This window comes from Pelophylax lessonae (assembly GCF_965119305.1).
Source record: "Pelophylax lessonae genome assembly, chromosome: 9".
Classification (NCBI taxonomy): Eukaryota; Metazoa; Chordata; class Amphibia; order Anura; family Ranidae; genus Pelophylax; species Pelophylax lessonae.
In genome coordinates, this window is record NC_138776.1 from 251,197,417 (window position 1) to 251,213,355 (window position 15,939).

The window sequence follows — 15,939 nt, forward strand, 5'->3', positions numbered from 1 at the left end:
TGCACGAGAATGGCCCCGCCCACTGGAGCTCCGCCGACGCCGAGGATTCCTCCCAGAGGCCCCGCCGCCCACAGCAAGCGAACGCTGGGACGGCGGCCCTGGAGGGTCCCCACCGGGGCTCCCATCGTGGCGCTGAGCTCCAGGGGAGAAATCCGGGCTGTAGCGCTCCGGCGGCCGTGACCGCCGAGCGCGGGAATGCCGCTCCCCCACCTCCGCAATGTCCTCCTCCATGGCCGCCTCCAGGTGACGTTCCAGCCACCGGGTCCCACGAGACGCCGCCGCCTCCCGCAGCCGGGAGATAAAAGCCTCCAAGTCCCCCATCAAAGCCGGTAACCGCAGCAAGCCAGGGAGAAAACAGGGGATCCGATCCTTTCTACTTGCTGCCTACAGGGAATGTGCTGGAAGACCGTAAGTCCCCCCCACTTACCCTACTGTAGACCCCACCTATGAACTGCTCTGACCAATCCCTGACCTGACCTACATGGCCTGATGTCCTTAACCCCTGACTGCCCGTGGCCCAGTAAACCCCCTCATGAGGCCCTTCGCTTATTTTTTTTTTTTTTTTTTTTTACTTCGGGCCTTGCTGATGTGGTGGGGAGGCTCTAATGTAATCATTTGCAAATACACCACAGATCTTCAGGTTAAGTCCAAATGTTTTTTTTAATTGAAGAACCATCACAAATCGAAAAGTGCAACATTTCGGGGCCGTGCAGGACCCCTTAGTAAGGCATGTGATGGGGGAAGCATGTATCGGGAGCCTCTGATGTGATGGGGACTCTCATGTATAGGGGCCTCTGATGTGATGGGGGCCTCTGGTGTGAAGGGGTGACTTGGACATGAAGAAGGGTCTCTGGCATGAAGGCGGAACCTCTGATATGATGGGGACTTCTGAAGTGATAGAGAAACCTCAAAGATGAAGGGGGGCTTCTGATGTAATTTCATCAAGGTGGTTGTGTGCATTGTTTCAGCCTCATTAGTAACATTTACATTTTTTACAATTTAGACTAAAGTGCCTGAAGATTTTGCATGTTTTTTGGGGTGCCCCCCCCCCCCCATCTGATCACTGGAAACAAAAATCCCAATCAAAATGCCCATTATGCTCTTAAGCTATGGCCATGCATTTCCACAACCCCGAGTCATCTTCACTTTCTGATTGGATCCTTCAGTCATGATGTAGACTTCCTGTTTGATTTCTAGTGGTGGGGTTCTCTCATAATCCAGATGAGGACGGACATCTTCAAAGGGAGACAGTAGGGGACCATCACCCTCGATTTGCAGACCCCCAGAACCGGCAGTGGCAAGAAACATGGAGAAGGTGATTGTATCTGTCTTAACAAGGTAAGGGAGAGTGGGTGGGTGGTAGAATTGAGAAAATTATTTTAGAGCAGAACTGTTTAGCTACTGGACTGAAAATGAATCTCCTGTTGGTGCGTCCACTTGATTTGGGATGTATCTAGTTACCTATGCTGACTTATAATGCCATTCAATCAATGTAAGGATCAGAAAAATTTTCACTTTCGTTTTCCTCATACACATTCCTGGAAAAGGGTGTGCTCCCTATTACCAGGACAATAAATCTATAAGAAATGTCATCCACTAGAGAGTATTTCCCAATAAATATTTGTAGATTGTGTTTGTACATCATGTTTCTTAAGTCTTTTGTTTAGTTGGATTATGCAAGTAAGACAATATCTTATTAGTATATATAGAGGCATGTTGGTGTTATTGCACTACACCTGATTCAGATTTCTAAGTGCATGTGTCGGTGAGTAAAACTACAATATTAGGTACTGTTTGAATTATAATTTTAGATTATTTCTATGTAGCTGCAACACAGAACAGTTCCTTCAACCTCTTCGTAATCACTTAAACATATACTTCAACATGGGTAGGTCTCCAGATGGTGACAAGAGTGGACTATGCTCTGTTGGAAGACCGTGTGATGGGGTTACAAAGTAGGAGCAAAGAGACAGGGACAGAGTGCTGTTACCCTTAACAAGAAGTGTTTAAACAAAGATCTTCATGGAAGAATTATCAGCGGTTATTTTACTGAAAACCGCTGATTTGGGAAGATTGAAAATCACTTTTAAAATTACATTAACATGTTAAAATTCATTATAATATTTTAGTGATTGGGTTTACATCTACTGTCATATTTTTCAGGTTTTTTCATTTTTTAGATGGTTAGTTTAAATTTGGCTTAAATTCAACATGCACTTTGCCCACTCCAGTTGGAGGTTGGAGCTTACAGAGGACCAAAGCTGTAGATATTTTTGACCAGGCCCCATAGCCAAACCAATAAAGGGGCCTCCAGTAGTCTCAATCTCAAAGACTATTCCTCTAGTAATACAAAATACTAACTGTTGTCATAGCAGTTGTATAGAGCAACCAGGGTTCCTTCAGAGGATGCTGGAGGTTCCTTGAGCTGTGGCTAATTGACCCTCTATCTGGTTTTGCCTGCATAGTTCCAGGTCCAATGCCACCAGGTTTAATGCCATTTGGCAAAATCAGCGGCATGATACCAGTTAACTTTTTTAGCTCCCTTTGGCAAAGTCGGATGTGACAAAACGCGTGAGTATGTGGCTACATGGGAACAGGAGATCGGGTGAGCTGTGGCGGTGCTTGCAGGTTCGACATACCGGAGGCAGGGAGGACCGGGCGAACACACCATACCCACCGATATTATTGTTTTAAGCGCTTGTCTTTTTAGAGCATGTGAGTGCAATTCAAATGGGACTTGTACTTCAGTTGCCAATAAAACTTTAAACGTTATTGTGCTAGTTACGCTCTTTTGTTTCTCTTGCATGTGGATGGGGGAGGAGGAGCTGGCCAAGGAGCTAATATTGGAAGTGGAGTACTATGATTACTTGCCATACAGCGCTGTTTGACTTAACCATGTTGATGGTGGGCCATATTGTGGGGTGAGTTATTAGGTTGAAGGGGAGTGGAATCACAAAGGTGGTGGAACCCTTGGTGACCCATTATACAGCACAGGACCCATTATTACCTGATCACCGTTTTTCAGATTCACCATTCATCATTATTTTTGAAGTGCAAGAAATTGGATGTGGACTATTTTTTTATTTATTTATGTATTTATATTTATACATCCATGCACATGAATTTATTTAGGTGGTATGATGACATTAATTATGATCACTGCTATTTGATCACATTTTGAATATAATTTTATTTATTGATATTCTTATCTGTTGCAACTTGATCTTATTTCGTATTTATTTAACAATTTATTGATAATCTTACCTGTTGCACGAGGTTTGCGCAGTTGGTGTTTCTTGATTTACACTTTATTTTAACTTTTTTAGCTGTTGGTAAGTGTAGCATTATAATCACAAATGTAAAGCGCATTCTTCCCACTGACCACCAATGTAAGAAACATTATTTCCATTGACCACCAATGTAAGCGACATTCTTTCTACTGACCACTGATGTGAGGGGAATTCTTCACACTGATCACCAATGTAAGGAACATTCTTCACACTGATCACCAATGTAAGGGGCATTCTTCCCACTGATCACCAATGTAAGCGACATTCTTCCCACTGATTACCAATGTAAGGAGCATTCTTCCCCCTGACCACCAATGTAAAGAGCATTCTTCCCACTGATAACCAATGTAAGGGACATTATTCCCAATGATCACCAACGTAAGGAGCATTTTTATCACGAATCACCATCGTAAGGGGCATTCTTCCCAATGGTCACCAAGGTAAGGAGCATTCTTATCACTGGTCACCAATGTAAGGGACATTCCTCCCAATGATCACCAATGTATAGGACATTCTTTCTAATGATCACTAGCTGGACCCAGGGCCAGTGCTCCCACTAGGCAAACTAGACGGCCGCCGAGGGCGCACTGCCACCTAGGGCACAGCCATGGCTGGTGCCACGGCCGGTGCCACATTCCTCTCCTGTCACCTCCTTATCCCCAATGGATATCACCTCTAGAGAGGGATGCACTTTGTATATGAAGGGGTGTGCAGGTTTAAAGGGGAGGCAGTGTGTATATGAAGAGGGTGTAGGGTTAAAGGGGGGACAGTGTGTATAGGAAGGGGGCTGTAGGGTTAAAAAGGGGCAGTGTGTGCAATAAGGCGATGTAGCATTAAAGAAGGGCAGTGTGTACAGGAAGGGGGGGCAGTGTGTACAAGAAGGGGTGTGAAGGGTTAAAGGGGGCACTTTGCTTATGAAGGGATGTGTAGGGTTAAAGGGGGTCAGTGTGTATAAAGAGGGGGGTGTAGGGTCAAAGGGGGCAGTGTGTATATGAAGGGGAGTGTAGGTTTAAAGAGAGGAAGTGTGTATATGAAGGGGAGTGTAGGGTTAAAGGGGGGCGGTGTGTACAGGAGGGGGAGAGTGGGGTTAAAGGGGGGGCATTATGTACAGGAAGGGGGGGCAATGTGTTTTTTTTTTGGGGGGAGGTTTCAAGTAGCTAGTCTTGCCTAGGGTGCAAAATAGTGTAGCACCGTCCCTGGCTGGACCAATGTAACTATATTAAACCTGCCATACCTAAACTTTAGCTTTAAGCCCTTGATATAAGTCCTAGGTTATGGATATAACTTTACCAGATGGCACTCATGCCTGGTGATATTCAAGCACCTGGTGTTGTTCCAAAAAGGCAAGATAATGAGACCCATACTCTACTGCAACAAAAGTATCAAGTATTTCAGTTTGCCTGCAGTGGGTGAACATTATGGCAGAGGGGCAAACAAAATGTGAATTTAAACATCTGTGGAGTTATACTAGATGTCTTAGCATAGTCCTAGATATCCTAGCATAGCTTTAGATGTCCTAGAGTAGTCTTAGATGTCCTAGAGCAGTATATGATCTTATCTACAGTTACTATTACAGCAAATGTTTGTTTTTTTCTCCCCTGCAGACCAGCTGTATTTGGAATATGTCAGTCTTGAAGGTTCTTGGTCTACTTATGCTCCATGTGGTTTTAGTGACTCCAGGAACACAGATATGCCAAGACCCTGATGAAAATGCCTACTCGATCATCACATGTGGAGCTCCCGGGAGGGATGGTCTACCAGGCATGAATGGAACAAATGGTTCGAAAGGGGAAAAGGGTGAACCAGGTAAAAAAAGACATACTGTAATTCTAATACCATTAAAGATCTGTAGCCCAATCCCGCAGGTAGATTCTTGAAGGTAGGGAAAGTCCCTGGAAGCAATACACCAACACGTGACCCTGTATCCCATGTGACATTTCCAATAAAGAAGAGCTGAAGTCAAAAGTACAGGAAGAGCCTTTAGAATTGTTGTTACTGGTCACGGGTCCCCTTTGCAGGCTGTGCAGTAAGAAGAATGTGACTACTTGTCTTAGTAATGTAGTTTTATTGCTCTCAGGGCTTCTGGTCATCTCAGCCAGCACTAAAATTATATGCCTAACACAGTCTTCCTAAGTTAGTAAAAAATCCTTAGCTGTTTTTAGTTTTTAAAAAAAATGATAGTTTAGCCTCTTTGGATCTTTGGGCATGTCTAGTACATTGAAAGTCTGAAGTGGTTCAGTTTTGCTCAGCAGGCTTTGGGCTTTTGTCTAAAAATTGATTTGGGCTTCTATAGAGTTGCCATTTATAGTCTTTTGGGGACATAGAATGCACAAGGTCCCTCATTTATGGTTAACCAAACTGCTGAGCTGTAAAGGCATTTAAAGAGTTACGTATTGATAAATTTTAGTTTGGTCATTTTTTGCCCTTTTTCAGGCGTGCAGGTTCACACTATGGCGACACGACTTCGGGGGCGACTAGTGAAGTCGCCGTGCACCGCGACTTCGGCGTGACTTGCACGGACTTCACATAATGGAAGTCAATGCAAGTCGCTCAGACTTCTGTCAAAAGTAGTGCAGGAACTATTTTCTAAGTCGGAGCGACTTGAGTTGCTCCTATTAGAACGGTTCCAAGTCGCCTGACAAGTCGCGGTAGTGTGAACCGGGACTAAAGCTCAACAGGTGTAGTATCTATTTAGTCAACACTACCTCATCTTTTATTTTGTACAAAAAAAAAAAAATGGATTGAGCTTGTGTTAATTAAAATTCGTTTTTGTGTATTAGATCGCTGAGGGGGGCCTCATCAAAATAATGCAATGGGGACCCATGATCTGTAGTTACGCTCCTGCTTAACTTGAAAAATGATGTTTGATAGGAGGTCCACTTTAGCTCTTTCTATGTATTTCATAACTAGGTCTGCCTGGACCACCGGGAAAAACTGGACAAACTGGACCAAGAGGAGAGCAGGGGCCAGCAGGACCAAAGGGAGAAAGAGGAGACAAAGGAGCTTCAGGTAATTAATGAACTGTAGCAGAAGAGACATAGATTTCCTGCCAATTCAAAAATTGGCTCCATGGTACAATGGCTATAGAAGTCTTTATTGGCTGAAGACAGGAGAAACCGCTTTCAATCCTTGGATTTCAGTTATGTCAAGTATGGTGGCTCATAGATTTCCTGCCAATTCAAAAATTGGCTCCATGGTACAATGGGTATAGAAGTCTTTATTGGCTGAAGACAGGAGAAACCGCTTTCAACCCTTGGATTTCAGTTATTTCAAGCATGGTGGCTCAGCATCACATGAGTACAATAATTAGTGCAGTCTGCATACAAATGCAGTCTGCCTAGAAACATCCACTCCTTCAGACTGACATTCATCCATCAAATCTTTTTGATATTTGCACAACTAAGGACCAGCTAACTGTTTGCATCAGGGCTGAGGGCTCTTGAGAGGAGAACTGAGGCAGGATGCTTTGATGTTTTTAGGAAGCTATGTAGTTAAACAGAAGAGAAGGATGGTGCTCAGGTGTGCACTTGTGATGCGAAAAGTACAAATGTTGACCTCAGAGAATGGTCTTTGTAATGGGCCTCAAAAGTTTAATGAACACATACAATAAAAAATAATAAATCAATAAAAGTACTTTCAAACCGGACCCTGGAGCCTCTGGACTTGATAAAGCTATACATAGCGAAACATGTAGTTGTGGCAACCAGAAGCTCTTTAGAAGCACTTGCGATACTTCATCCGCCCCGCCTGGCCTCTGTGCATCCCCGCGGCATCATTTCCGGCTACTTCCGGTGACGTTATCCACGTGCCACTTCCGGTCCGCACTTAGGACTCGGCTTCCAACTACGCATTAGCCCCGGTTCATTGTAGCGGCCGCACACAGAACCGTGTGAGCCACTACCATCGGAAGTTCCAGCCTTCTATCAGGGAGCACCTTTTTTTCATCTGAGTCACCTGATGTCATTGCGAGTCCCATGATTATCACCAGGGATTCCCACAGCTCCCTATGGAGATCCAGAGGCTCCAGGGTCCGGTTTGAAAGTACTTTTATTGATTTATTATTTTTTATTGTATGTGTTCATTAAACTTTTGAGGCCCATTACAAAGACCATTCTCTGAGGTCAACATTTGTACTTTTCCCATCACAAGTGCACACCTGAGCGCCATCCTTCTCTTCTGTTTAACTGTCTGCATACACCATCCTGTGTTAAGGATCAGGCAACCGTGGTGCACTTGGAGTATAATCTTCACCAGTTTATATATTTTTTGGGGGTCGTGATACAACATGGAAATTGCATGTAGGACTGGCGCATGAACTTTGTTTGTGGAATATTAGGAAGCTATGTAAAGCATCCTGCCGGCCCCTCTTGCCAACCATGATCTACATTCATTACATAAAAAAGCACAGTGAAATGTTGGCTCTTGATAATGGTCTTTTTGTCAAATACAAAGTTCTATGGTATGTTTGGATCCACTTTTCTTCCTCAGACACCCTCACAGATAAGCTCTCAACTCCAGTAAGTACGTCCTCAGCCCTGTCCTAATTTAGACCTCTCGTGGTGCAGTTCTACGGCACCATATTTCTGATATCACTCCTACTAGTTCTCCCCTCTCCTGTGCCATGTAATTACTGATGTGATACCGCTCTTGACCTATCAGTTCCTCTAGGTCCTCTGTCCCTAGATCCTCATTCAATCAATCTTTCTCTCTTCTACTCTCCCCCTCCCTTTCTCTTTCCTCTTTTCTTTTTTTCCTCCTGGTTTCTCCTCTTCATTTCCTTTTTTTTATTTTCTTTCTTTCTGTGCAAATACTGTTCATTTTATCTATTTATATCATGCCAGTTTGATTTCAGGTTGTCCGCTCAGGTGGATTAGATAATGGTTCATGCTATGTTTTTAGCTTTCTATGTTTTCACCATTATGTTCTTCTGTTACTTGCATTTTGGATCGAATTGATGTTCTTGTCCAACCTGGGCCATTTAATACGACACAACTCTCAGCTTAGACCAGTGTTTCTCAACCTTTTTTCAGTCAAGGCACCCTTTACAATTATGGTCTCGAGGCACCCCATTCTAAAATGTGAAAAACTATTCTAATAGTTTTACATAATGTAGCAACATACACACGTAGGACATCCAACATTAGATGTGATTTTTTTTTTCTTTTTTCTATTCCAATGTTTCTCTTTTCCCTCAATTTCTCTCCATCAGTCAGCTCATGTGACCCCAGTGCTGAGGGAGAGAGGCACAAGAGGGTCAAACAAGGATGCCAAGGAGGCGACAAAAATCCTCCTCATCAGTGGATGACATCATTGGTTGATAGGATGCCAGTGTCTAGAAAGTCGTAATGGTGCATAATGGAAACCTGGGGCTTTGTGTAACTAAAAGGCAGGCTTCATCCATCCGCTGGCTTGTATACAATTTTTGATCAATTTTTGGGTATTTTGCCAAGGCACCCCTGAAGAAGCCTCAAGGCACCCCTAGGATGCCTTGGCACCCTGGTTGAAAAAGGCTGGATTAGACGTGCTTTTGATTTATATATGTCATGCTATGGGCAATAGCTATTGATGCTGACCTACTGTTCTATTATTGTTGTGTCCTGATTTATTTTCTTGAACACTGAAATAATAAAAACATTTTCACCTCTAAAGAAGCACAGTGATCCAATGGTCCCACCACCGGGTCTAATAGAAAGGTACAGAGATGAGTACATGGACAAGGGAGGCACACAGCAGCTTCAATCAGCAGCTCCACCCTACTTTTTCATAAAGATTAACAGTGAATTTACAACCAAGCAAACGGGCACTGCAATATAATGCAACAATACAACACAAGAAGAAATGCTCTCATAGGAGCTGGGATTTTTAAGGTGCCAATAGATGGAGAATGAAACGATAAAAAATTACATATTTTATTCTATTCAATTCATATAAAACAATTAATAAAGCAAGACATGTGCGAACAATAATGTTAAAATCTCTCTAACATGGTATTCTGGAGAGTAGTAAACATGGTACAAAGTTGATGAAACTTCTAGGGCAACAATCACAACATGTTTCGCCAACAAATTTGGCTTCTTCAGGGATTAATGTGTTATCACACCGCCATACGTTAGAACACAAATTGGTTGTCCAGATTTCCACTTATTTCTAGGGAGGAATCAGCTATCAAACTGGTTCAGACAAATGTCCACCAATGGTCTAAGGGAGAGGGGCCATCATGTGCTGGCCACAGGAGGGAGAAATCAGGGCCATAAACAATAAATCAGCGTGATCGTCAGCCTCCCCGCCAATCTTTTTTTTTTTGTATCGCGGGGAGGCTGATGATCACGCTGATGGCCCCCAATGTTCTCCTTATCAATCGATGAGCTCATTGATTGTTAGGACGGCGGTGGTAGGAAGGTTTTAATGGTGCACAATGAAAACCTATGGCTTTGTGTAACTTAAAGGAATGGATCCACCTGCTTGCTTGTATACAATTTTTGGTCAAGTTTTAGGCATTTTGCCCAAAGAAACCTGAAGGCACCCAAGGGTGCCCGGGCACCCTGGTTGAGAAAGGCTGTGCTAGCTCACGTACTATAAGGAGGATTCTCGTCTCTTGATTTGGCCTGGGGAGAGTTAGGTTTTCTGACACAAGTGTATTATCCCGACCCTGCAAGTCCGCACACCGCATGACTACTGGGAGTAGGGAAGTCCACATAACCATTTTGTCAGCCCCTAGGCAGCTCCTTATAACCAGGACAAACCATTTTCCATCGGCATATAGCTTATAATGTGTATTATCAGAAGGGATCATATTTGACTAATACTTTGAATTTAATTAGAGAGGAACATATTCATGCTGATGTTAATAAAACGAGTTGTGGTTACCAGAAGGGGTAGGGTCAGTGCGTAAAGACCTCTTCCTTTCCACTGCTTGCTCAACTGTAGGGTTCTTTTGGGGGCTTATGAGATGATAGTTTATTTCCACCACAGGTCCTGAGAAACTTGTTGGGGATGAAGCAGAAACCAGGAAAGTCAAAAACCAAGCAGATTAAACTAAAGCTTTTACTCTTTCTTGACTCATCAGGCCCTCCTGGATTACAAGGAATTGCCGGACCACCTGGAGCAAAAGGCGAAAGAGGAGCTAATGGGGCACAAGGTAACTGGGAACTTTGCCCACTAAAGTGAACCCTCTGTGCTTACATGAATGATTTGTATGACTTTACATGAAACCACAGAGAGGAATATATGCACCATAGCTAAATGTGAACTGGTATAACTGGGTTTGCAATACAGGGTGCCTAGGTTTATGAAGGCTCTTATTGGAGGTTATATGGTAAGGAGGTTGGGTTTGCGAAATAGACCCTTGGGCATCAATGTTTATGAGAGCGCTTATTAGAGGAAAATATGGTTAATCAGGGCTATTTTTAGGTCTGCAATATAGGCCATTTGGCAGCTATATTTAAGGGCAATATGGTAAATAAGGACTTTTCCAGCATCTTTATTTAAAGTGTATGTCACTGCAAAAGAAAATAAAACACATGCAGTACATTTCTGCAATACATACACATTTCCTCAAATGTATTCCCTTTAAAGGCTGTGCAAGTAGAGAAAAAAATACCTGTTGATGACCACACACAGCACATTTGTGGACTGAGTGGTATCAGCCATATGTAGAAAAAGGGGAGGGGTTTCTAAAACTCCCCATAAGGTAGTGATAGAACCAAAGGGGATTTAAATGTGCCAATCAAAAAAATTCTTACAGATTGTCAACTTTTTTTTTTTTAATTTAAAAACAAAATGTATTCAACATAAGTTACAGATAGACATACATACATAGTATTACAAATACATATTTCTATTATACATAAGATCAAAAAATGTTAATATTTCAATGAGCCCAGAAAACGGGACTACATGGAAAAAGTGAGATTGCTGGAACTACGGGTTTTGCGATGAATGCTTCATCAAGCTCCAGCTGTTTCAAGATATTTTCAATATATCTAGAAGGTCCTCAAAATTTTGATCATAGTAGATTTAGTCGTATTAAACTATATGTATATATTTGTACAGGTAGATATCAGAGAGAGTGTAGTCAACTGTACCGCCGAGGAAATGGTAGGCTGATAAATATCAAAAATTGTGAGAAGTACTATGTTTACTTTCACCTATAAATATATATAGGGAAAGGAACTTGAAGGTATAAAAATATAAGAAGGGGAGAAGGGGGGGAGAAGGGGGGGGGTGATGACACTCAAAAGGAGCCCAGCAAAAGTTAGGAGATTCCCACACATTCAAAAAACGTAGGGAACGTAGTGACGTAGTGTCACCAGTTGATATGCATCCAGTATGTGATTAAACACAGGGAGCCATCCCAAGGTAGATAATCTCCATACGTCTTTGTGTAGAATAAAACCTTATAGCCTTGCCTTCCCCCAGCGAGCCGTACCCAGCTGTCGTTTGCTAAACTACTCAAGCCTCCCCACTCTCTTATTCTTCAAACCATAGAAATTAATCATTCTGTAGTCCCGAGATAACAACTAGGAGGGCTGAATGCTCTCATTGAAATAACACAGGTAATGTGCAGAGGACAGCTTTGAATTTCTGACCTGATCATTTGGCATTTTTTGCCTTGCTTAACAAATATAATAAAACACTTTTGATTGCATTTGTAACAGGCCAAAACAAATCAAATAAGATAAGATCATTTTTACGAACATTTTGAGAGGTCTCATATTTGAATAGATAAGATAAATGGAGGTTATTTCTAGGTCTGCAATTTAGGCCCTTGGGCCCCTGATGTTCATGGGGGGCTTATTTTAGGGCTAATGTGTTAAAGGTGGCTATCATTAGATCTGAAACATCGTCAACTTTTCACTAAATTACAGTTGGGTGGGTGGTGTGGATGGGTGCAACTAAGGTTTTGCTATGGGGGACCTTGAATTTTTGGTTTGCTTTTAAGTTTTTTTGGTAAATACTATTTTTAGTAAGCTTTGTCGCAATATTCTTGTTGTACGCCTCAGTAGCTTATCATCCATGTGTGCAGGGTGTTCACTGAACATGGGCCCCGAAGGGGGGGGGGGGGCCCACCCTGCACACATGGATGATCTTCTGGTTTACAGCCAGAGCGACACATTTCGCCACGACGTGCTACGCGCAATGCTTTTATTTGCCTAGGGCCCCCTTTTTATCTTGCACACAGGCCTACTGATTTCATAATATGCCCCTGATTGTCCTAAATGTTATTCTATCCTTAATTCAGTCTGTCACTGTATTACATGGCTTTTTAGGATCTCCTGGTATACAAGGGGTCACCGGACCATCAGGCCCAAAAGGAGAAAGAGGAAACAGTGGGCCTTCAGGTAAACAAGGAACATATTGTTTGTGTACATGAAAGAAATTAATTTTTTTTCTCTGGTCTGCATTTCTACCCAAGCTTCCATTATTGGTATCTCACCAAACTCTGCTGCAACTCAAAACCCAACTTCAGCAAAAAATCTTTTGCTTTGGATAGAAGGGAAGGTTAGTGAGGTACACACTGTCAGTCTCACCCTGCAAGTAGATTTTCCCGATTGCAGGATCCAGACTGCTCTGTGCAAAACCAACTGCACAGAGGAGGTAAGTATAACATGTTTATTATTTAATTAAAAAAATGCCTTCTAGCATAGCCGTGTTTGGTGTTCTCTTCTACATTAATGTAACTGCTTTTTAGGAAGGTAACTTTATTACAGTAAGAATTATAGAAAATGTATGAAATCGAGTTCTATGGAGTTCAGCTCTAAATCACTAAAGGTTAGTACATAAGCCTTGTAGTTATGTATTTCTTAAACTGCACAATAGACCATATACAATGGGACAATTTTAGGACAGGGCCTTATTAGGGGTCCTTAAAAGGCTTATGATGTCTCAGCATTCTCTTGAACTGGACTGCCCTTTTGTGAAATGTGTTGCCTTCCATGACTGCTTAGCGCAAACAGGATACATTAATCTAACTATTCTTTTACTGACTTTTGAATCTTAAGGAAAACGCTACCCCCACATATGAGGTTCACCACACCTTATTATCATCATTGTGAGAGCCTCAGCCTCTGTTTTTATTGCTGTCTGTGTCCCAAATAGGTAGATTCATCCCTCACGTCATGTCAGGACAAGAAGTCATGGAAAAATCACTTTTCTTCAGGGTTAAATAGGCTCTAGAAAATGGGATCTGCACCTATTGAGTAGATATAGCAAAATGCTTTCAATTGTATGTCTAACAGACCAAAAGCGAGCTAGAGGACAAAAGACTGATCACCAGCATGGCCTGTGGTCTCTCTACAGAAGATATTTTCCCCCATTACTGAGTTGCCAGGCCATGTTCTGCACTGTGTCTCTGTATGTTGGCAGCCATCTTTGCTTTCCTATGTTACAGGCTCCAGCAAGGAGAACAGTGAGTAGCACAGTGGTGACATCTCCAAATCTCACTCCATATCTGGTGACATAGTTAGAGGCAGCAGTGCTCTACATTTCACACTGCAGATATACAGTTTTTGGGATGTAGGTGCAAGAATGCCTAGACACCCTCACACATCCATTAGCAGAAAGTAAACAGACAGACTGTCATCAATGCGTTTGTTTAAAATAATGATCTTCGACCAACAGATATTCATAGGCTACAATTTAGTTTATCATTCTTCTGCACAGATTATTTAAAATTTTAACTGTACGGGTTTTGTTTAATTAACTCTCTCAATTAAATATCTTCTATAACTAACAGGACCACAAGGACCAAAAGGAGAAAGAGGAGACAGCGCAGCTCCAGGTAATAGGCCATGTCATTTGTTCCTTACATAATCACATATTACATTGATTTCATTCAATATTAAACTGTTAGGCCAGGTTCACATCTACAGTATCTGGTCTGCTTTTTTAGTGCCTTTTTAAGATGCGTTGTAGCACGTCTACACACCTGTAAGAAGTGGTCTAAGTAGCGCCTTCCAGTGAATGGAGTTGTTAAGACTGGACCCCTCCCCTATGTGGCACCAAGTGTGCCTTTGAAAGCTAGGTACTTGCTGCATCTTTCATAAGGATTATGGTGGTTGTGAACCCTACCTCTTCCTTTTTCTTAGTAGGACTTTGGAACGGCAACGTCTCCTGTTTTTTTTCCTGTGGGCACAATAGAGCAGTTGTTATCATGCTTCCTGGGTTACTGTGGCCTCTCTCTCTCTACTGCTGTGGAGATCATGAGTACCCCTCTTGGGACCATATATTCACAAACATGGCAGATCTTAAGAGCAAGGAAAAAGGATCAGATGGTCTTGCTAGCTCAGGCTCAGCTGGTAGCTCTAATATGGGTCGTAGTTTTCGTAGATGCTAGAGCATTTAAACCTTGTCTTCTGTATCTCGGGAACTCTATTAGGAGATCTCTGAGTTCCTGGGTCTGCACATCTGCTGTGCCTTTTATGAGGTGTTCCCAACACCGATGTTGAATTTTTTTAAATTTGAAATCATGGAGTGTTTAACAGGAGAAACTGGAACACACTAAGGGGAACAGAAACACCAAAAACTCTTAGTGGGACAGAAAAAGTTTTAGGAACTATGACAGGGAGATCTCACTGTTAGAACATCCAAAACACTGCTTTTGGCTGCAAGGATCCTTCTTCTTAATTTGCTTGACTATTAATTGACCGAAGCAACTACCTATGATTATGTTTAGGGATAAAAAAAAAAAAAACGAAATTATGGTTTTATACTTCCACTGCTATAGTTAAAGCCCTAGGAACACATGCAGTCTATACAGAGAAGGGCTCAGATCTTGGGAACCCCAAAAGTCAAATGGAATAGTTGAAGTTAGTAAACAAATGTTCAGTAATCAGAAACTGTCTATAGGGGGTTTCTGCTTTGGGTAATATGGTGGAAAGGCTCCTTTGTTTTGGTCATTAGTCAATTAGAGGCATAGACTGAAAAACTGGAATGAAAAGTTTCCTCTTAAATTCTCCTGAACAAAGAGAAGTAGAAAAATGTTTTAATTTTTGGCCCTGAGCATATTAAAGAAAAAAAAAACATTTAGCATGTGATACATTCACCTAAATCTTTTCTTAGCAATCGAAAATCTTAAACTGCAAGTGACTGGTTTGGATAGACGGATGAGAGATCTGCAATCAAACCTTGAGAAGCAGGGAAAAGGTTAGCTCGATGCTTTATACTGTATGTGGCTGATTTTATCCAGGGTAATGTATATCTCGTGTTTGGGGTCAATGGGTAGGTAGGCAGATGAGACAGTTGACGTCAACTCTTCATTGGGGGGAGGAAGGCTAAAAGGACTGGAAGTCCAACCTATGCTGCAGAAACAGTCTTCAACTCATGGCTTGGTCAAGAGTAGTCTGTTAACCCAATAATACTCAAATAATACTCATAGTATATAGTATATATACTCATACTATATAGTAGTCTGTATATAATGTATATATAATAGTAGTCTGTATATAATGTATATATAATACTCATAGTATATAGTAGTCTGTTAACCCAATAATACTCAAATAATACTCAATAATACTCAAATAATAATGCTCAAAATTGGTGTGGCAAGCTAAAAGCCCAACTCCAGGAAATCTAAAAATATTTAATTGCAGTGCAGGCACAGCCTTACTTCAAGGGAGGATTTTTAGGTGTCCTTGAGTTCAGCTTT

The 15,939-nt window shown here is 42.0% G+C and overlaps 1 protein-coding gene across 1 annotated transcript in view; it reads left to right on the top strand.

Annotated features, from left to right (window-relative positions):
* LOC309562793 (uncharacterized protein) overlaps positions 1–15,939 on the top strand; it is a 152,518-nt gene that overhangs the window by 135,911 nt on the left and 668 nt on the right. The window contains exons 6-10 of the mRNA XM_082267098.1: positions 6,201–6,299; positions 10,357–10,428; positions 12,560–12,631; positions 14,026–14,070; positions 15,351–15,434. Of these exons, the coding sequence (XP_082123224.1) occupies positions 6,201–6,299; positions 10,357–10,428; positions 12,560–12,631; positions 14,026–14,070; positions 15,351–15,434 (372 nt within the window). The remainder of the gene's footprint in view (positions 1–6,200; positions 6,300–10,356; positions 10,429–12,559; positions 12,632–14,025; positions 14,071–15,350; positions 15,435–15,939) is intronic.